We start from the raw sequence: 21,242 nt of genomic DNA, 5'->3' as shown, positions 1-21,242 counted from the left end.
TTGTGAGGGCTTCACAAGTTATGCCTTGCGACATAAGATTACTGTATCTACCAAAACACGACCAACGGAGAATCGCAAACAGCACAATGGTCGCTCTCATAAAAAGATGGAATATTTAAACTGTCCTTTGAAGACAGCAAATTCCTGCTGTTTACTGCCTAAAATAGACGAATGCCTTTGCCACAGTGTGAAGATTCAGAAATAGCCTTGCATTAACTAAGCATCGGGACTAAATTAATTCCGTGGATTTGAGTGTGAAAAAAATCTGTAAAGCTTCTTCTCAGCAGTTTTTAACACTGCAATTACTTGTTGTTGCCAAGGGGCTTTCCTATTTTTAACCTTGTTCCTTAAAGCTTTCTTTCAGTTCTGTATCTGTCATTTAATTCCATACTTTATACTGTGCATTTGAGCGCCTGCTGGCAAGCTGGGGAGGAGCCTTCTGCCTTCATCGCTGGCAAAGTGGTGAAGACAGGACTCAAAGCACGTTGATCTCAGATGGGCTTAGTTTGTTTTCCGTCTGGATTGACGGAGGGGTAGTTATTACTGATGAATGGCTACTTTCGTGGATCTGCTTTGGGATGCTCCTTTTTCATCTGTTGGCTCAAACTCTGACATTGCGTGCTCAGCTCCTGAGAGTATATGAATGCAGAGAGTGAGCCATTCCCTTGGAAGATGGAGCCTTCTGTATTTAAAGACCTGTTTAATCCAAATCCCAGCACACACTCCTTTGTAAGCTTCGGCGAGGAATGCACGAGTTCTCATAATGCAAAGCATTTGTGCAGGATTGCTAAAAATATGAAAAGGGGGTAAAAACAAGAAAATGCCTGTAATCCAGCATTAATAATCAATTCCAAGGTAAAGTTATTTTTAGCTGCCTGGCCGTCTTGTTATGCAGGCTTTCATCGTCTCATTCAGTGTTGCTTGGATTCCAATTAATCCCTTTATTAAACATAGCATGAAATAACTGGCACAGTGAAGCTGATGACTACAGGAACGTTTCAGATAGAGAGGAAGAAAAAAAAGATTTACACGTTCACGTGCTGTCTTATCAATTTCCGTGAATCATCTCTCGTGTGCAGTCTCACGATGGGACCTGAGTGTCAGCTGTGTGCATCGTGCAGGTGTTAAAATGGCTGTCTGCTTAGCTGATTCCCCAGGTTCAGATAAATTGCGTGTTGATTTCAAAACGCCTTCAACGCTTTTTCAAAAATGCTCCTTGGGCGCCAGCCTTCAGCTATTTCGATATTTCCTTGAATACCGGCATGTCGCACATAAGCTGAACTGCAGCACCAGTAGCATGATCGGTAGTGACAGTTTCACAATGGGGGTACATGTTCAAGAATTGCACTCCCATTGCAAAGAATGAAAAAGAAGTATTGTAAATGTTATGCGAGTATATTCTGTAACAGGAGTAGGTAGATTACTCTTGGGGTGTTGTCAAAATGAGCTGTGCTGCAATTCGTACTATATTGAATTCTGTGTGTTTTAGCAATGAAGATCTGCAGTGTTCAGCCTTGAGATTTTATTTAACTGGAATTCAGCTGAATTCTGCCGGAGGGAAAGATTCTACCCACTATGAAGCAATCGCTGAACTTATTTTTTTTTTCTGAAGGAGGACATCACAGATACTGTCCATTTAAAGTAAGTGGCTCAAAAGTAAATGGCTTCATGCTGAAACTATGCCTTTAGTGGGGCAAAGTCTTCAGTCTTACTGCCATGGGTTACAATATTTCCCAGCTTCCTCAGCCTTTTGTATGCAGATGTTTGATTGAAACTGCTTTCATATTATTGTGTGTAATCAAACACTTTGCTCTTCTGTGGAAGTCAGTTTTATGCAAGATGTAAATTAAAACGGTTTGCAGGGAATGACTGACATACAGTACTAATTCTATCCTCCATGGACAACAGAGGAATAAGAATGTCTCTGTGATTTGAAAAAAAAAAATCTTTAAACCCTTCGAAAAACTAAATAGTCTCAGTATTCTAAAAACCTGACCTCTTATGTTATAGTGTTGTAATATCTCTCAGTGGATTTTTTTTCATTTAATTTTTTAAATACCATATTTCTCCCAAAGGAAAATAATGGAGACCTGTTATTAATGTTAATATTAATTAAACATTTAAAATGAATTAAAAATGGTTGACTCTGGCAGTGTTCTATTTGAATAATTGTCATGTTTGATATCCGCAGCACAGATAGTGCCTGTGTTTGATATGCTTCCTAAAACACTGCCCCCTTTTGCTAAATGGAGAAATGAGCCTGCAGGTAGAGCACACTAGTCTGCCTGTGGTACTCCCATCACAAAACAGGTTCTCCTTCAGTAAGTCCCATTCACAGCTTAGCTCCTGCTGTTTCATGAGGTCAGGTCTCAAGTTAGCTGTGAGGTTTGCACTGCAACCTAATTTCTAACTCATCATTTCACAAACTGATATTGTTCAAAGCATTCCAGAGGACTTCTTTTCAGTGTTTGTCAGAGTTCATCCGGAAAATGTGCTGTTTGATCTGTCATATGTGATGTAATATGCTCCTCCTGTGCTCCATTGGCTTGCCTGAGCTCAACTGGCTATCCTGAGCTGTATTGGCTCTCTTGAGGTCAACTGGCTCTCCTGATCTGTATTGGCTCTCCTGATCTGTGTTTGCTCTCCTGTGCTCAACTGGCTCTCCTGAGCTGTATTGGCACTCCTATTCCACAGGCTGTCTTGATCTTAGCTGGCTGTCATGGGTTGTGTTGGCTCTCTGGAATTTCTTGACTTTCCTGAACTCCGTCTCCCATGTCTAAAGATGGGCCTGCTTCCTTCTCCCACGCCGCAGATGAGCAACTCTTATGAATCCTTCGTTTTCTGGTCTTATATCATACAGTATATATTGAACCAGTTGCTATCTCTGGGCTGGTTACGTGGCACAGGGCGATAGGTCATCCCCTGAAGGCTTCTGGGGGAAGCCACAGGGACCCATAGTGTTGTATTCTCCTACTGTCCTGAGGCAGTGGAGGAGTCCCATGAAGGAGAGTCCCTCTGTGAAGAAGTGCATTACCACTCAAGGGGATTCAGATCACTTCAGCACCAATAACAGAGAACGAAGGGAAGACATGGCTATGACAGTCAGGTTAATTTTACTCTCCATCTGCTACACTTTAGATTTTACACTTGGATTACATTTTACACTGGTGTAGGCTTGTGGCAGTTCATTAATGCACTTTTGGATCTTGATGGCCGCCATGTAACTTTGGATGGGTCTGGCCTTTTGAGGCATGAACTTTTTGTCTTTGTGTAAAAAAGTAAAAGTGTTCATACAGTTTTTTTTTTTTTTTTTAGTGGCACACAATTTCACATGTCTCTTTGGGAGAAAACTCTATCCACCTTGTTGCAGCAGTCTGGTGTCTTTTAACAGGACTCTGCAGCACCACCAGCCCAAAAGTCCAGATTCAGAGTTCATGGACTCTTCCTACTGGTGGTCCCCACAATTCACAAAGGGTTAACTACTGTATATATGACACTGCCATTTTATTTCCTTTGAATTTAAAGAAATACACCCCCCCACCACCCAAAAAAAATCTTAAATATCTCCAGTAATAATTATTGGTATTGGTTTCATGGGCTGCTATTGACAAGCTTAATCGGTATGAAATGTCCATGAGAACGAAAACTTTAAGATAATTGACAACAAATCCTCTTCATTGTCCCTAACATAAGATAACACAGTATTGCTTTGGCCATGAAAGTAGCTCATACAGAGGCAATGATGAAGGATTTCCCCTGGAAAAAGGGGAATCTACTACTATGTGTCCTTATTATCATACTAATTAATATAATCACATTGAGAATTATTGGATTGTTGCCCGACTTGCATTTAAATGCTAGACTAATATTCCTTTCCTTAACATCACATATTAATGCTTAATTCAAGCTACTGTTCCAGTTTATTATGGCAAGCATAACAGGAAATAGACGCCTCACTGTGTAGTAAGGTTATCTAGGTCCGTTGGGGGAAAAAAGTTAATTAAATATAGTATTTACTCCCATCAGCAATAGCTTTGGGAATAGAAACAGTGAGACCGTGAAGACAGGAATGGTACAGAACATGGGAAATGGCAACATGGAGAGGTGTTCCATACAAAACAGCTTTTACTTTCGAGTGACTATATCTCATACTTTCCAGCATGGTCTATGTAGCATGAGCACATGGGTATTCGTTTGCTGAATTATGTTGTCTCCCATATTTGGAATTAGACAAGCATTGTACACGCAAGATTGATTGAACAGTCTAGGGTGGAGACTTCCCTCAGAGGAAAAGTCGGGCCACAGGTAAGAGGAGACCATTTGGTCCGGTGTCGAGGAGTTAATTGACACAGGGGGCTCGTCCTTCCATGTCTAAGAACAAGACAGTGTGTGGGCACACGTGCGATGACCCAGATTCACGTGTTCCTAAGCAGAGCTGCACATACGCTTCGTTGATCTGCCTCTCCTGATAGTCTCAGCTTTCCAACTTAAACCCTGAATCTAAACCGTGTCTAGGATATGCTACAAATAATAAAAACATAATAAACCAATTGAGATCGGCTGTGGCAGCAGGAGAGGTTGCACGGAGGCGGAGAGGCTTTTGGATTCCTGCCCCCAGCTCTCCCACGTGGAACGGGTCTGAGAAACTGGAAATCTGCAGCACAGGAAACCGTATCGCCCCCGCCCCTGACCCGCACTCTCTCCGTCTGGCATCGGACAGGAAAGGGAAAAAGGAATCCGGACAACTTAAGCAATTGGGTAAAAAAAAAAAAGTTAGGAGAAATTTAGATTTAATTAGCTTTATGTTTTTTATATAATCAGACCTTTATAAGAGTTATCATTTGTGCCATAATATGTTTGGTTCTTGCCAATATGGATGCATGTATTAAATCGGACATTGTATATTTTATTCTTTAAAAGGTAGAAATGGCAAGTGAGTGACTTTGCAGGTTTAGATAGCTCTGTAACCTTGGAGTGAATGCAGCTTAACCGTTTTGGACTTCATAGAAGGAAAATGGCTTCCTTTAAGGTTTTGTTTCCTAATGCTGAAACGAACTATAAATCCTTTAAATGCGCAGTTCCTCTAAATCCTGTGGATACAAGGAGCATGGAACACAGCACAGGAAGGGGTTCATATAGGCAGAGCTGAAAAACCCCTGAGCAGAATATTGAACAAATCCACAGGGGCTAAAATTGCTCCACGGGAAAAAAAAAAAAAATTACCCTCGCTTTTATTTATTTGTTTTCTAAAACAGGCTGATGAAGTTATGCATTTCCTTAATGGGGGGGGGAGAAAGAAAAGGATTTTTCTGAGGCAGATTATGTTGCTTTCAGCTCGGTGGCACATCACTCCAGTGAAGCATGGGCATTGCAGGGGAAGAGAATGCATTAGAGTACATGAGACTGTCTTTGTGCATTAATCACCTGAAAACAGAAACTGCAATTGGCCAAACAATGGAGTGAGTGAGGAGAACCGTCCCTACCTGGCTCCCTGTTTGTAATGGGGGGGGCAGGAGTGGTGGTTTTTGTTTGTTGTAAATGATTGTGTCAAATTTTGCTCCTCCTTCCCCCCCCCCCGTGACTGCCCCATCCTCTCATCACCACCGACCTCCTCTGAAACGCTGAACCGTAGGTCCAGATCAGGAACGGGGGAGGTGGGGGGGGGAACTGTAAATCAGTAGCCATCCTCTCATAATGCTGTTGAGCTTGATAGAAACACTGCTGCAGCGATTCCCCGAGCTTGGCTTTGCAGGAAGAGAGCTTGGCGCTGCAGGAAGAGAGGCGGGGGATGGTACCTGCAGATCACTGACTTCATTACTCTCTTGGATACACTGGCATCCTGCTCACTGAGAGGCATGGAGAGGAGAAATGGCTACTGCTGTTTGTCATGGGGGGCACGAAAAGAGAGCATCAGAGGGGAGAGGGGTCCCCATTTTATAGAGGCACGGAGAGCGGGAGGTGAGCTTGCAGAAAAGACAGGAGAGAGGTCAGAGTTCAGAGGCGCCTAGAGACAGACTGCTTCCGGGGCAGGACGCTGTATCGTTGTGAAATGTTATATAATTGTGCGATGGACTGGGCGGGGTTGCCGAATTAATAAACCTTCCGAAAAGGCGGAGTGCTGAGCCGGCACGTGGCGATGGTAACTGCACAGGGTACGTCACTTCACACACCCAGGGCAGGCCAGCGATGTCTTGGATGTGTGGATCAATCAGTTGAACAAGGAATCAATCAGTCAATAATTAAATCTATTGAATATGCAGATTTGAGTTGTATTATAGCATTAGAAGCAGGGCTGTCTGAAAAGACTGATTTCTGCTTCATCTACATTGGTGGCAGTTAAGGCAAGCAAACGACCAGCTGTTTCACTCTCCTCAGCCTCATATAAATGTACTTCGATGAAACGGGCTCAAGATAGTTATGAGAAAAGACCCCAAGAAGGCTCCACAGCTGAAACGTTGTATTTCTTTTCTTCTCTTTTCAGCATGGAGTAAACCTTTACTTGTTCCTTTACAGTAGGTGTAGACAGTACATACAGATATATAGATATAAGAAAACCTCACTGCAGTGTGATCACATTTTGATCAGCGAGGAGACTGGAGGGCGGACTTGTGATGAAAATCTGACTGAGACTGAGCACATTACCAGAACTCTTGCTGTTTGCCTGTGGCACGCATTGAGGATGCAATTAAGATCACCCTGGAAGGGTCAGATGTTGTCAAAAAAAGAACAAAGAGCTTGTAATGAGCTGGTGTCTAACATTGTGTCACAAGCCAAAGGATAACATATTACAATGATGTGCCGATGCAAAGTCATCTTTCTTTGTCATGCAATTAATTCCACAGTAAAATGTTTGGAAATGTGGTGTGATGTCCCTCTGAGTAAAGTCTGACACACATTGAAGGATAAGCTTTTGCAAACCAAACTGAAAATAATGAAATTGTGCAGTGAAATGTAACATGTGAGCGTTAAAATCTATTCCAGCTTCTTTAACTGGCGTGCATCTCTGATTTGTTTGACTGGTATCCATTATTGTGATTTGTTCTAGGCATTTATTGATTTTAGCAACCTGGTTTACCCTGAAAAGTGATTGTGAAATTTCAGTAGGCTAGGATTTTCTGGACCGCTGCATTTTTATTTGAGATTTAAAGAAAGTAAGTGCATACCTATTAAATTATAACCCATTTTATACTCTCATACAGTATGTAGGTTTTGTCTCAAATAATAGATTTGTCACACTGCTTTTCATTCTGAAGAATGAGATCAATAGATACTGTGTATATATATATACACACACACACACTTAAAGGCATTGAAAAAGTAACGAATGAGTACTTGAACCAATAATTTGTTACCAAAAACCAACCATTTGTTGAGGTTTTAACGCCTCTTTGTATAGATGTCTGTAAAATCATTTGAACTCCGCACTTCAAAAAACAGGCTCTGCAGCCTGATTGTCAGCACCAAGCATGGATCCATGCTGTTTTTTATATGTATGTGTGCCTCAGTCAGGCACGTAACAGTCAAAAGGTCTTTATAAGTTTACCCAGGCAATAAATGGCTAAATCTGATTTTCTAAAATTGAGATTCTAGGTTGATTTTTGCCCGTCAAGCATGTGCCATATTACAACCTGTCCTTGCATTAAGACAACTTGGATATACCTGTTTTAAAGCACATGGTGGCTCTTTTGCTCAGTACCTACTGTTTTTTGTCAGCAGCATAGTAGATGACAGAAACATCTGTGGAAATGACACTGGATTGGCATAATGTTAGAATTTGCTGTAGTATTACAAGCACATTCCACTACATCTGGGTCAACTATCACATCCTCTTTGTGCGTCATTAACAAGTAATTATTTAGTCTGAAATGTATAGATTTGTATTTATTTTTAAGGAATTTTACTTTTGTTTTCATTTTTGTTGGTGCCTTTCTGTAAAACAAATCGCCCCGCTGTGAATTCTCCATTTCTGAAAACTAAAACTGCCGCTTCACTGCTGAAAGCAGAAGAGTGGCGACAGTTGGCGATTGTGTTAAAGTGATTTAGGAGACGCAGAAAAAAGGGCTCCTCATTGTATTCTGCTCCATTAACACATCCTCCTTTAATCTTGGAAAACAAGTGTGGGCTGTGGCAGCCAACACGATGACCATTTTTCTGCCTCTCGCGTTCAACTGTTTAAATAAAAGACATGAAAAAAACATAAAGGGCTACATTAAGCCGAGGAAAATGTTCCTGTGAATGGCACTCTAAGTCAACACACCAGCTTTCAGTGAAATGCTATTCAAGGTTAAGAAAATTCAGAAATATCAATAAAAGAACGAATGTCAAGATGAATAGAAGAAGTGTGTTTTTTATAATTCCAGATGCCTTATCTTGACACAGGAAGTAAAAGACGAGCTGTCAGGTTTTGGCACCTGTGATTCTCATTTGTAATGATGGTTTATGCTGTATCCATTTTCTGTGCCACGCCTTTCTTTCTCTCCAGAATCCTTCTCCAGTCCATGTGTTTCTTTGTTGTGTCAGCACTGCCTTTTCAGTGTTCTGCAGTGTCTATGGCCAAAGTGTCACGACCTCCTGTTTTCTTTCCCGAGTGGCCAGTTCAGATGATTCCTCAGCATCGCAGGTTATGTTGCACAAGAGGGGGTGCTTACCGGTCTGTCCACCGATCACACACATTTTCGAACCCTCACGCTTTTCTTTCTAAACGAATCCATCCAGCCACGTGCTAACCGCTTCGTCCAGATCAGGGTTGCGTTAGAGTACATTGTAAGAGGGTGGACACAAGATGGCAGTTCTTGTCAGAACTGTATTACCCAGAAAGCAGTGGGGGAATGACCTGATCAATCTTGGAAGTCTAGGCTTCCTGGTTTTTAGCGGTCACCTGACCAGTTGGTCTCCCCTAATTGGTCAGTTGAGCAAGGATGGCAGGTCACACCCCACTGCTTTCTGGGGAATGTGGTTCTGGCAAGTAGTACCTTCTCAGAACCTTCACATACACATGCAAATATTAAAAACATTATTAGTATCCAGGTACCTCCATTTCTTGCATTCTGATGAGTGGAGAAAGTTGATGGCCAGAGAGATAATAGCAGAGGGGGGAGGTAGCTTTTTGTAATTGTAATTTATTTTACTTCTGGTTTATTTTTCTGAGGCTTCATGCCTAAATGGGGCTGTTGCTTAAGTGTTTTTCTAGAGGATCTAGAAGGCTACAGGTGCCTTTTTGAACTCATCTGGTTGATAAGGAATACAATACGCCTGCCAGGTAAGAGTCAAGTTGATATCTGTTTGCTTTTGCTTGCTTGGTTTTGAGCAACTCCTTGACCCGAGGATGTCATCCAGCTGTCTCTTGAAAGTCATCCAAAGTGCCTCTTTCAACAGCATTGGCTGATTGCTTGTCCTGTCCTCTGACAGCTGTTTTTGTACAGGTGTCCAGTTCATAGTTTTTAAATGCACTTCCTCGAACATGCACCACATAGAAAAGCTGTAGAAACCTGGTATTGACACGTCTCCCGCTGCTCATAGAGAGAGTCTGAATGCCCCCTGCCTCTGAGATTCATTCAGAATCATTTCAAATTCTGCTGAGCTCAAGCCTCAGCAGAATTTATCAATCGGAGAATCGGAATATGAGAAAGAAGTGATGCGTTGCTTAAAGACAACTTCTGGAGTGAGTCATTGTTACTGATGCTTCTTTGAAACTCGGAAAATGGTTGCAGAAAGTGTTGTCATGGAACATTTGAAAGATTTATGCTGGCAAAGGATACAGAAGGTTTGTTTGATAGCTAACGTGGCTCGAGAACAGAATTTTTTTCTTTTTATTTCCTCTGCTAATCCACGCATTTTCTTATAGAAGAAAGAATTTAACAGAAACGTCTTACTATTCTGTGAGGCCATGATAAACAGCCCATCAGAAGATGAACTGCTCTGCACCTGCTGCTGGAGAACAGTCTGAATTAATGTTTTTTGCTTTTATTCAGAGATGTACAAACAATGAGCCCCCCTCCTTTTTTGGGGGGCATTTCCGTGTTGCAGCATATGGTTGCTTCAAACACAAGTGCAAACGTTAATGTTTGGAAGGCAGAATACAATTATAAAATGCTGGGCAGTGGCTTTAAATATGTTGATGTCTAGTTGTTTTGAATAGACTAATAAATCCTTGCAGTACTTGGTAAAAAAACCACGCCTGAGATATAGCTCCGCAGTCCTGAGCTGTTCATTTCTATAATGGGTAGCCTCTGGCGTTTGTTTAATTTTAAGACGTATTTCATTGCCCACTGACCGGCGTTGATGAAAGAACAGCTTTTAGAAACAGGAACCAAAGCCTGTGGTGATTAACACACATGCTTGCGTGCACATCTTATGCCCGGGCACGCTGGAGCACACTGTCCTCGGACTGTTGGGAAATCAGGTGCATTTGCACATGGAATCAAACACCTCCCAGGGCTCCCTTGGATGTGCTCATGCCGATTGTCCTAGCCACCTGCCTCTGATAAACAGTTAAGATGAAGATTTAAGATCACTTTATGGGCCATATTCAATTTCTTGCATTAGGAATGTGTCTTTTCACATACCCCAGCTTGCTCTCCATGAGATGCACAGACAGGGAGAGAGAAGCTGGGGGTCAGAGCGCAGGGTCGGCCATTTATACGGCGGCCCTGGAGCAGTTGGGGTTAAGGGCCTTGCTCAGGGGCCCAACAGAGTAGGATTCCCCTGCTGGCCACGGGATTTGAACCGGCAACGTTCCAGCCACAGGCGCAGATCCTTAGCTACAGTGCCACCGATTCGCAAGTTGATAATTCCACCAGGCCCAGAATACGTAAATCCTAATCTGCCACTGATCTGGTGCTCCGTAATTGAGCAGCCTTCCATACCGGGTAGCTCTCTCTCAGCATTACTGACCTGCGTCTCGGAAGGATGCTCAGCCTGAGTTGAAGACTCCCTGGCTGTCTCGAATCTGCCCTGCCTGTTTCTCTCGCAAAGTGGCGCGTTTCTACAAAATCCAGCCGTGATCCTGCAAGGTGGCACACCCACCCTGAAACGTAGTTCAGGACCCTATGCAGACAGTATAATCCGGACGTAAGTGGAGAAGAACATCAGGGGAAGGTACAGCAGCATAGGACGGGTTGACGGACAGGGGGCGGTGACGGCGGTGATCCAGTGCTCATGGGGGCAAAGGCAACTAGTCCAGGGAAGTCCAAAATGGGAAATCCGGGGCGCAGCCCAAAGTCCAAAAACTGGGTTACCCATCCAAGACAAGACAGGGTTAAAATCCGGAACGGGATCGGGAACAGAAACAAGAAGTTAAAAGAAAGTAACGAGGCCAGGCGTTCCGAGCCCCGGGCTCAGATAGTCTGGGGACGCCGTGAGGAAGCCGATGGCGTCGGGTCTCTCCTGGACCTGCTGGGAGACGGACTTCTGGGGCGTCCATCTCCCAGTGCCGAGCCAGGAATAGCGAGAGCTCCAGGCTTAAATAAGGAGATACAAGACAGGTGCGCATAATCAACTACAATCCGAAAGGGTTGGAGTGCCCTTAAGAGGGATGAGGATCGTGACGCACCCTGCCCGGATCAGCTTTTTTGGAACAGTATTTCACAGGTCACTCACGAGGAAATACGAATAGTACTAATAGACGATCTTGGAAAGCCTGTCGATGATTTCTCACCATCAAGAAAGGAAGCTTTTTTTGTGTCGTTTAACAACGGCCAATAAAATCAAGATCCTGCTTAAAATTCCAGGTTTTAAATGGATGCTTTTTTCAAATACCTGTAGCTCTGTAGTTGCATTTTTTGGGACAATATTTCCAGACATACAATTCCACATACACCTACAGAAATATTTTATCCCTTTAGTACATTTCTGACCATGTGAACTAAAAAGCTGGGATAGATCTAAAAAAACTCCATCTGTTCTCTTTTTAAAAAATACATGCAGCAAAAAAAAATTAGTTCAACAATACTATAAGAAACACAGGGACTTCCTTCTGAGACTGCAAACATTGATTTGTCCAAACAAAAAAAATGCAGTGCAAGGGCTGTATCTAACCTGTCAAAGGTTTTGCCATTATTTCCTTGACAGAAGGTTGCAGCCACTCCTGTCGATGGACTGCATTACTAATACAAGCACTGTATGGCTGTAATGTATTACTAATACCATACTATTTAATACAATGACTCAGCTCTCGTGAAAGTGTGAGACATTCATGCCGCCAGTAGTGGCTTTTTTTTATAAAAGAAGAAAAGGCCCTGTGGATGACGTTACTCTGCCGAGTGTCCTTAGTTAAATGATGGTAGCTGCAGGTGACCTTTGACCTTTGCGAGTCTAATGCTCTGGCCCAGCTGTTCACGATCCCTGACAAACTGCCAAGTAGTCCCCAAGAGAGCAGCTTCCTCCTCTTTCATAACAACAAATGACTCTGTTTAATATTGGGTTATCCCTGACTCCTCAATTGAATTTGAGGGCAAAAAGAACTAAGGGCCAGAATGTATGCTGTACAGTATCTTGTCCCAGGCAGGGAATTCATTCCTCTGTGTAAGGATTTGCATTTATATGTAGGTCGCCTTGTTTGAAATGGGAAAGTTATTGTACTTTTTGCTTTTTAACCCAGTTAGGCATGGACCCTGGATAAAAACCGGTTTTGATTATGGAAGCCCACATGCAGTGAATCGAATGTCTGTCCTTAGATATTGCAATATCTAAGGCCGCAGGACTGCGTAACGTAGTGTTACTAACCCTTATAAAGGAAAATGTTCGATTTTTAGAGTGGAAAAGAGAATTTGGAAAAAAAAAGTACCGTAATGTAGAGTCTTTTAACCTTGATTTCCGTTTACAGATGTTGCTTTGCGTCTTTAATCATGTGAGGATTGTGAATTCTCATTGAGCAGGCGTGCAGATGTTTTCCGTTTTGAAAGGGTACCTCTAGATGAAGTGGGATACCCAACACAAGTGTCTCCACGTGGCTTCAGGCCATTGTAGAATGTATTTTTTCTATCTCTGAGATGCAGAACGTTCTCACCTCACGATCAACGGGTTGTGAAATAAACAGCCACCAGATGTCTGAATCTAAGTCTCCCGCTGTGAGATTATAGTTGTAGTGCTGCTTTTCGTATGAACCCTCAAGGTAACTCTTTTATTATTCATATTATTTTATTATGGAATTTCCAAGTGACTAACAAATAGATAACTGACAGGATGTGTTAGGTAATGTTTACTTTTACAATTGCTTCCCTGCAAAGAGTCACCATTAAGAACTAGAGTTTCACTCACACACACACACACACACACACACACACACACACACACACACACACACACACACACACACACACACACACACACACACACACACACACACACACACAATACTGCTGTGGGCAATATTTTTCATTTAAAGTTTAATACTGACCTGGTGATGTAGCAGGCACGAGTGTGAGACAGTATGAGTGCGGTATAAAATCAATATGGCTCTTGGGCAGTTCACAGCATGTTTTTCTTGTGGGAATAGCAAAAGAATCACATTGATCTGCATCCACATGAAAAAAGCAATAGGCCTAATAATTAAAAGTCTGATGACTAAGGTACCGGGTTATTGATCTGAATAATGATATCATTGTTTATAGAAACAATAAGTGCAGTATCAGTAGTGTACCTAGAAACCAGACTAGCAAACTGTAGTATACAGCTCACACCTGAAGAAGGCTCCACGGCCAAAACATTGTGTTTTCTTCTCTTCTCTGCTCGGCATGGAATAAACCTATTACTTGTTCCTTTGCAGCCTACGCATGCTGACGCAGCTGCCCACCTGAGCTGTTTATGTTGTTTTCGTTAGAAAACCATCCCTGATTAGCACTATATGTATGTATGTTGCTTGCCAATTTCAATTCAGCCTATAATGTACTGCACATTAACAGGACCACTGAGAGCAGCAGAATGGGGCAGAGTGGCAGATAAGGTTGGTTCGTTATCCACTATTTTCCACAGAGACATTTGGTTTTTATCTTCATGCTTTCTATTTATAGACTCCTATGGGAGTGCAGGTGTAAAAATCCCTTACAGATTTCTGTATAAAGACTGAGCAGCCTCTTAAATTAAACAGGATTGTTCTATATCAATGATGTAGTGTCTGGTATGGTTAGTTAACTTCTTAAACTTACAGACACTACCAACATAGAGGGGTTAGCATATACTCGAGAAGCAGCAAATGAAATATGCTGTAGATAAAATGTAATACTGGGCAAACCCCAGAGTATTACATGCAGGTAGGAAACATAAACTGTAAATACACAATGGAAAACTCTTAACTGGCAGCAAGGAAAAAGACATAATTGTTGTTGGCAGAGCATTTACATCTTTGTCATTAATTAATCTAATTTATAACTAGTGCTTACTGGTGCTTGTAGCTGATCAGCTTGCTGGTATCAATGTCCATAGGGCTTCTAATAATAGAAGAGTCGCAGAGTCTCAGACCAAAACAAAACCAGAGAGGCTCTAAGAAAAGACCTCTGATGTCACTAAGAGAGTTCGACAGCCCACTTAGAGATCATTTGGTAAATTTTTGCTTGGGGTTCATGTTTGGTCATATACTGGTGGTAATGCGTAATCAAGCATCTGCATAATGTGAAAAGGCCCCTTCTCTCCTTTGTTTTTTTTTTTAAACCTTGCACAACGTTTCACCATGCTAATGCAGCCTGCAGCTTGTGCCCCAGAGTGGAGGCAGCAGAACGCTTTGTAGTTCAGAAACAACTGATGTGGAATAACTGCGGATTGTAAGACTTACGCCTTCAGCAGGCTACTCAACCAGATAATTGAGCCAAAAGTTTTCCATTTGATATGGTTAATTTGTACTGTTTCACTTTTTTGGGGGTAGAATGATGTTCCCTTTCCCGGAGAGAGATGTGCCAGTGGCTGTTGTGTTTTGTTCATGCATGTGTTTCATTAAACCAGGAGATGTTCTACTATATCTGGACAAGCACTGATATGTGACAAACAGACTACGTGTGGACATCGCACAGTCTGCAGCGTCAGAAAGAAAGGGGAGAAGGGTTATTTGTTGAACATTGTACCTGGGCCCGAGCTCGAGTGCACCACGAATCGCACTGCAGGCCTGCTCTGTTAATAGCTCTACTGATGACAAAGATGCTTTAGACAGAAGGCGTGAGGTTTGTGCACTAAGGGCTGGGGGCTCTGTACTGACCTAAAGTGCTGTTTATGTTGCATAGCTCCTGCCTGGGCCCAGGCAATTTCCAGCCACACATTTCAAGAAACTTCATGCAACTTCACTTACTGTACATGCTCCTAAACATCAGCTTGAGCAGCATTCTGTATTATCACCTGAGCCGTCTCAGGTTTCACACAAGCCTGCAGACTGGTAAAGAGGTGCTGGTCTTGCATCTCTTCTGATAGTCCTCTTCTGGATATCACCTGAGATATTCCTGCCTCTGACATCTTTCGCCTTGCACCCGTGTTGTGACTTGGTCTGCATGGTAACGGAGGCCTCAGAGGTGAAAGGTCAGGGGATATATTTCAGTTGACAACCGGATCTCTCTCTCTCTCTGACAGGCCACAGTTCGGTGAGGTAACTGCTGAATGTTATCCACAATATTTGAATAACCTCGTCTGCTGTGGCTCTGCCTCTCGGATGACATCCTGTCGTCACTCCAGCGAATGTCGGGGCAAAGATACAGTATATTGCTGCGGAACTTATTTTTTTTCCTTAGCCTCTTTTTTCCAATAATCAAAATACAAAAAAAAGTAAACACCCCCAAGGGGGGATTTCAATACTTCTGGATTGCTTACAGTTTAAACTTTTTGTTAGAACCAAATGGATGCGCAGTCTATGATGATGAAGAGTAATTGATTAATCTCCATTGGAAATGAATGTGTCTAGTTTTGCGTGCACAAAGAGGGGTTTTGGCATTGCATTATTAAGTAGAAACACTAGTGCAGCCCACGGGATAAAAAGCTCAGGTTTATCTGCTTCTCTTACTGTGGTTTGCATCGTTCATCAAATGACAGGGGCCGGCTGGGACGGCGCTGCAGAGCGCTTCTGCGTTTCAGTCGCAGGCGGCGCTGACGCGCCAGCGGCGTCGTTCCCTTTCTCACCCTCTTCTCTTCTCCCTTTTGCAGCCACGCCGGGAGACCCAGCCAGGCTGACCATGGGGCCGGTGCAGGCGGCGGCGGCGGCGGCGGCGGCAGCGGCATCGCGGGGAGGGTTGACCCCTACCGTCTGGCGACCCACGAGAGCCCCCGACAGCAGCCGCCCTCCCCGGGACAGGCGCAGGCCCCCCGGCGCTCCCTACAGGTGGACATCAGCCAGAAGGCGGGGGGGAGGTCCCCAGCGGCCTCGCCCGACAGAGGCAGCGCCGCCACCTCCCCTTACTCCGTGCCCCAGATCGCCCCCATGCCGAGCAGCAGGCTGTGCCCCGTGTGCAACACGACGGACCTGACGGCCTCCCAAGACCAGCCAAACTTCAACACCTGCACTCAGTGCCATGCCATGGTGTGCAACCAGTGTGGCTTCAACCCCAATCCGCACCTCACTGAGGTAGATACCGCGCCTGTCTCGATGTCAACCAGCAACGTGCTGCTGTTCCTCTCTCAGCTCGCCGACGTGCTTCACTTTCTTCTCTCTCCGTTTGGGTTTGCTGGGGTTATACAGGACTGATATGTCCGTCTTTTTTTTGGGGGGGGGGGGGGTTTAGAGCCGGGCAACTTGATTTTTCTCTTGATCATTTTGCTCGTGATGATCGCATGAATCTGCGTCGCGGCACATGGTAAAGCGCTACTGGGCTGTCGATCGGTCTCTCATTCCTGCAGACGTTCTCTCAGTCCTCCAGCTGATTCATAAGCCGGTCGGGATGTCAGTGAAACTAACTGAAGCTCTTCTAATATATGTAGGGGATCTCAATGCCGATCTGTATTAAAATCAAGGAAATTTTCAGCCCATCAGGCTAATTCATGTTAATAGCTTTTCTTAACGAGCCTGAGGCAGTCTTGGGTGTCATGAAGTAGTGCAAGCAATTGCACTGGCGATATAATCACCTCTGCTAATGTAATTGCGTCAAAGTTTGATCAACCTGAAGTGACTTGGAATTTTACCAACATTTTTTACAGAATTTAAGGTCGCCCAATCCTGTAGAAATGAGAACACGGAGAAATCTGCAACTAGAAATGAAAAAGGTTATTTCGAATCGCAAAACTCTTGATTCACACCATTCAGCTTCCCCTGACTGGGCAGCACTTGGGCCTTGCAGTATTCCTCTCTGAAATCAACCTGTGAACCAGCTGAATCACTGGTGCATTTAGAAAAGCCTTCCAGTTCGAAACAATAGCAGGTAATGGATAAAACAGAGAAGAGGCTTCAATACGTTTTAATTAACTGCTTTTCACTCAGAAGACCGCATACAGACTCTCTTGTTGACTTGATATACTTAACCCAAACCCTGGGCAAAAGTTTTAGGTAAGGCCGAGTATTAGTGAATTTATTCCTACTGACGCATCACACACTTGAGCAAGTAGTCAGAGAGTCAGAAGAAAGCCTTCATGTCTCATAGTCTTCTGAGAGCCTCTTCTCTCTCTTGTAAACCTTTAATAAGCAGATGTTCCTGAGTGGCTGAATCCTGCTGGACGGAGTTTAATTCAAGTAGTCTTTCCCTGAGGTCATTAGGTGGTTTTGAGACTAAAGGTTAAGATTGGCTTGGCCTTGTCAATCATTCTTTCCCTTGACTTGATGCAAACATAAGGCTATTTCTTGTTCAAGAGCTGTTGAACTCGAGTTTTCATACTAAGCACCTTATGGATCCAATCCAGTAAACCGTACTTGCTGTGTCTTGGAATTCACTTACCAATCACTTTCCTAGTTTATTATAGTCCTGAAGACTGGCTAAAGGCCTGTTACTTGGTCACTAAAGCGTGTGTCAGGCATTTGATGCCGAAACTAGCAGGTTGCACCCATGCAGAGAACGGCGATGATAAATTCAGGCTAGCCCGCTGAAACAGCAGAGCCATCTTTCAGATGCAGCCTACCAGAGTGTTTCTGGAGACGTGTGTGAAGGAGCCATGGCAGAAATTCATCCCCTGCAAGACAAAGGTGCGTCTCTGCTTTTCTGCACCAAGCGCAGAGAGGCGATTCCTTAGCCTGGCGATGTTTCAAGAGCAATCCAGGGGATTCTTGGTAACGTTCCAGCTGGGAGCCACTGGAGAATTGACAGGAGTTGTAATTGGAGGTTGATTACAGGGTTGTCAAAGCCACTTTTAATGGTAGATCCCTTAGGGCTACAGACGTAAAGATGATGTGGAGGGAGATGGCTGTTTGAGAGTCGAGGTTATTTGCCTTCAGCTTGTCTGTAAGAGGTGACGCACAATCAACGTTTGTAGCGCTAGTGAGAGAATGAAAATGAATTAAACCCGTTGGTTTAAATGGACTATTGTGGATTAGAAGTGACGAGAGTGAATGTAGGAATTAAAATTATGGCAACGATAGACTGATCACAAATATACTGAGAATGCAGAAATACTTACCTGCAGCACGCAGCCCATCTTTTAGCTGATATGATTCCTTCACTGTGTGCGGTCATTTTAGTGATCTGAGGGCCCAGTGAGTGCAGTAAAGCCTGCTCTCATATCTTGTGTCCTCAACCCCTGCTTTGGAACTGACCAGTGGTTGCCTTTTTCTTAATGTAGGATGATCCAGAACTCTCTTTTTGTATGATTCAATCCATCCCCATAAAAGAAGCTGAAACTTTTTTTCATTTTCTTTTTCTTTAATTCGTTGCTATGCATTTATTTTGCTTGCTCAGTTTGTTCAGAATTTTCAGAATTGGGCTGTTGCTAAGTAGGGTTACAGATAAGGTCTTTAAGGAAAGGGTATCGAAATCACAAATGTACTCCCATATCATTATTCTGCAAGGGGGTGCAGTTAGGTGACCACAGTGGGGAAACTGGAATGAATTGTGAGATGAAATACATGCTGCATTGTATTCTTTCTAAGAATTTTCTGTCCCTGCAGAAGGCTGTGTATTGATCTGTTCTTGAATTTGCAACTGCACTAATAGTGTTTTCATGTAATCACATTATCACCAAATGGAGAATGTGTATGAAATAAAGCACTGTAAATTAAAACGATGGACCTCCATATAGAGCAAACATGCTCAATAAAGCACTGTAATTGTATAGTTAGGTCATTGCTCTGCGGAGTAATGTCAGTGGTGTTCTGTGACACTACCTACCTTGTAGGATTTCACAGGGATCATAAACCTACTGTATGACATAAAGTGAGGTGCTTTGGCCATTAAAGGCTTTGAAATTGATCAGATAGAAATTTTAAGTGCTGAAAAACTTTGCAGTGCACCAGGAAAGAGCACAGGTGCTGTTAAAACATAGCACACACACAGGGGCAGGTTGCTTGTGCTTGACATATAGCTCATATTTTGCTGAGCACAATTAGCACTGCTGAACTGTTTGTCCTCTCATCTTCAAGCTGCAGTCTGAGAATGTGAGCAGTGGAGTATTTCTACTCCACTGTGCTCTGAATTGTATTTGGAATCAGTGTTCTCTTTCGGGCAGCAATGTGACAGAACTGCTGCAGTTGTGTGTTCAGTCTGGGTTGTGTGGAACTGTGTGACTGCTAACTCTTTCTGGATTTGTGTGGAAAGTGCAGACGGAACTCCAAAGCACTGAAGGTGGACAACATATCAGCAGATTGAGACAACGTCGCAGAAAGACTCTATTATTCTGGAGTCCTTGACAGTGTGCCATCTTCCTTTTTCATGCTCCTTCTTTCTTTGTTACATAATTAGGCGCAGCTCTTTTCCTGTTTCCTCCCATCAGATCTACTGCAGCTGTTGGTGAACATAAGAAAAGTAGGCTATTTACAGTTTTCGACGCAAATGCCTAAACTTGAATCAAGTGGGGGGGAAAGCACATTAAAGCCGAAAGGTTTTTGCTTCAGAATGCAACTGTAGGCTCTAACGTGTCTGTAAGAGAGCAGCAGCCTGTGTAGCGTGCCGTGCCAATTCCTTTCAGAGCTGTGTCAGGATTCCCATTAGGCTGTCCACAGGGTTGTGACAAGGTACACGGGTGTGATATGAGTACACGCTCAAAAGAAATGAAAGGGCTGAGCACGGAAAACTCAGAAACCGCTTGGAAGAGGTAGTTAGAAGGATCTTTGCTCGAGGGGCAAAGTGTCATCTCAGAAGTGTTTCTACACATCCTACACTTTTTTCTACACTGTTTCAACATGAAACCCAAAAGGTCCGAGCTAATCTTTTTGAATCTGTGTAGCGGGGGTTCCAGGAGAGAGATTGAAACAATATGGCATGCTGTTTTTTTTTTTAAAGAAGGATTTGGAGAAATACCTAAGGACCACTAAGACTGATATAAAATATCAGCACTAATAACACACTGCTAATTCATAACTCCCATTTCCCTTTAACATTCAACTTTCAGATGATTTCTTCTTGACCTTGACATTGTAAGGCAGTGTCATGTGGGACACTTTCTGTTTTTAGTTCAAGCTGTTGATCCACAGCACCTCAAAGAGAGTAATGTTGAAATCAGTCTAGGTGTTTGTAGGCAACTCATTTTACTGATCAAAGTAAGTCTAGCTCCCAGACTGTGTAAAAAGACAACTTTGAGAGTTTGCGACTCCTTGAAGACAGTTGCTCCATTTCAATGTCATCGACACTGAATTAATATGAAAAATAGGATTAATGGCATTTGTGAAGTTGAAAGATCTACTCCGTGTAACTGCTTGCAACTATCATCATTTTGTACCAGTCTCTCTCTTCAGCAGTGTAAACATGACCTGATTATTTACAGATGTTTTTTTTAAAGTTTCTTTGGCACCTCTTGCTTTGATAGCTGTCTCATGATCTGTCACTCATCACTTGCAGGAGCTGTTCAAACCAGTTACTGCTGAAAAGGAGACTTGAAACTTCGTCATTTTTGTCTGTCCTTAAAAAATGGTGTTTGTTCTAAGAAATATGCCAGCTTGTTTTAACAAGAGAAAGCAACTGTTGCGTCTGCTGAATAATTTTGCACTATATGACATCATGAGTTTGGTAACTGGAGGCTGGAAGATAGGCTGGGTACTGGAGACTGCAGTCGTTTGACATTGGACTAATCTCTCTTGGAGTAAGAAAGCCTGCCTTTTACAATTTGAAATCCATTTATTAGGGCATGAATATGTAAGCCAATTCTCCTTAACTAAACTCCAACTGTTGGTATTTTCATTTATTTTTTATTTCTTTGGC

General features: G+C 43.1%; 1 protein-coding gene across 1 annotated transcript in view; it reads left to right on the top strand.

The window, feature by feature from the left end:
• bsna (bassoon presynaptic cytomatrix protein a) overlaps positions 1-21,242 on the top strand; it is a 167,088-nt gene that overhangs the window by 5,367 nt on the left and 140,479 nt on the right. The window contains exon 2 of the mRNA XM_088637003.1: positions 16,117-16,534. Coding sequence (XP_088493129.1) covers positions 16,117-16,534 — 418 coding nt within the window. The remainder of the gene's footprint in view (positions 1-16,116; positions 16,535-21,242) is intronic.

Source organism: Lepisosteus platostomus, chromosome 6 (genome assembly GCF_059453375.1).
Source record: "Lepisosteus platostomus isolate fLepPlt1 chromosome 6, fLepPlt1.hap1, whole genome shotgun sequence".
Taxonomy (NCBI): Eukaryota; Metazoa; Chordata; class Actinopteri; order Semionotiformes; family Lepisosteidae; genus Lepisosteus; species Lepisosteus platostomus.
The sequence above is the reverse complement of the archived record's forward strand: the minus strand, read 5'-3'. Positions and strand labels throughout refer to the sequence as shown.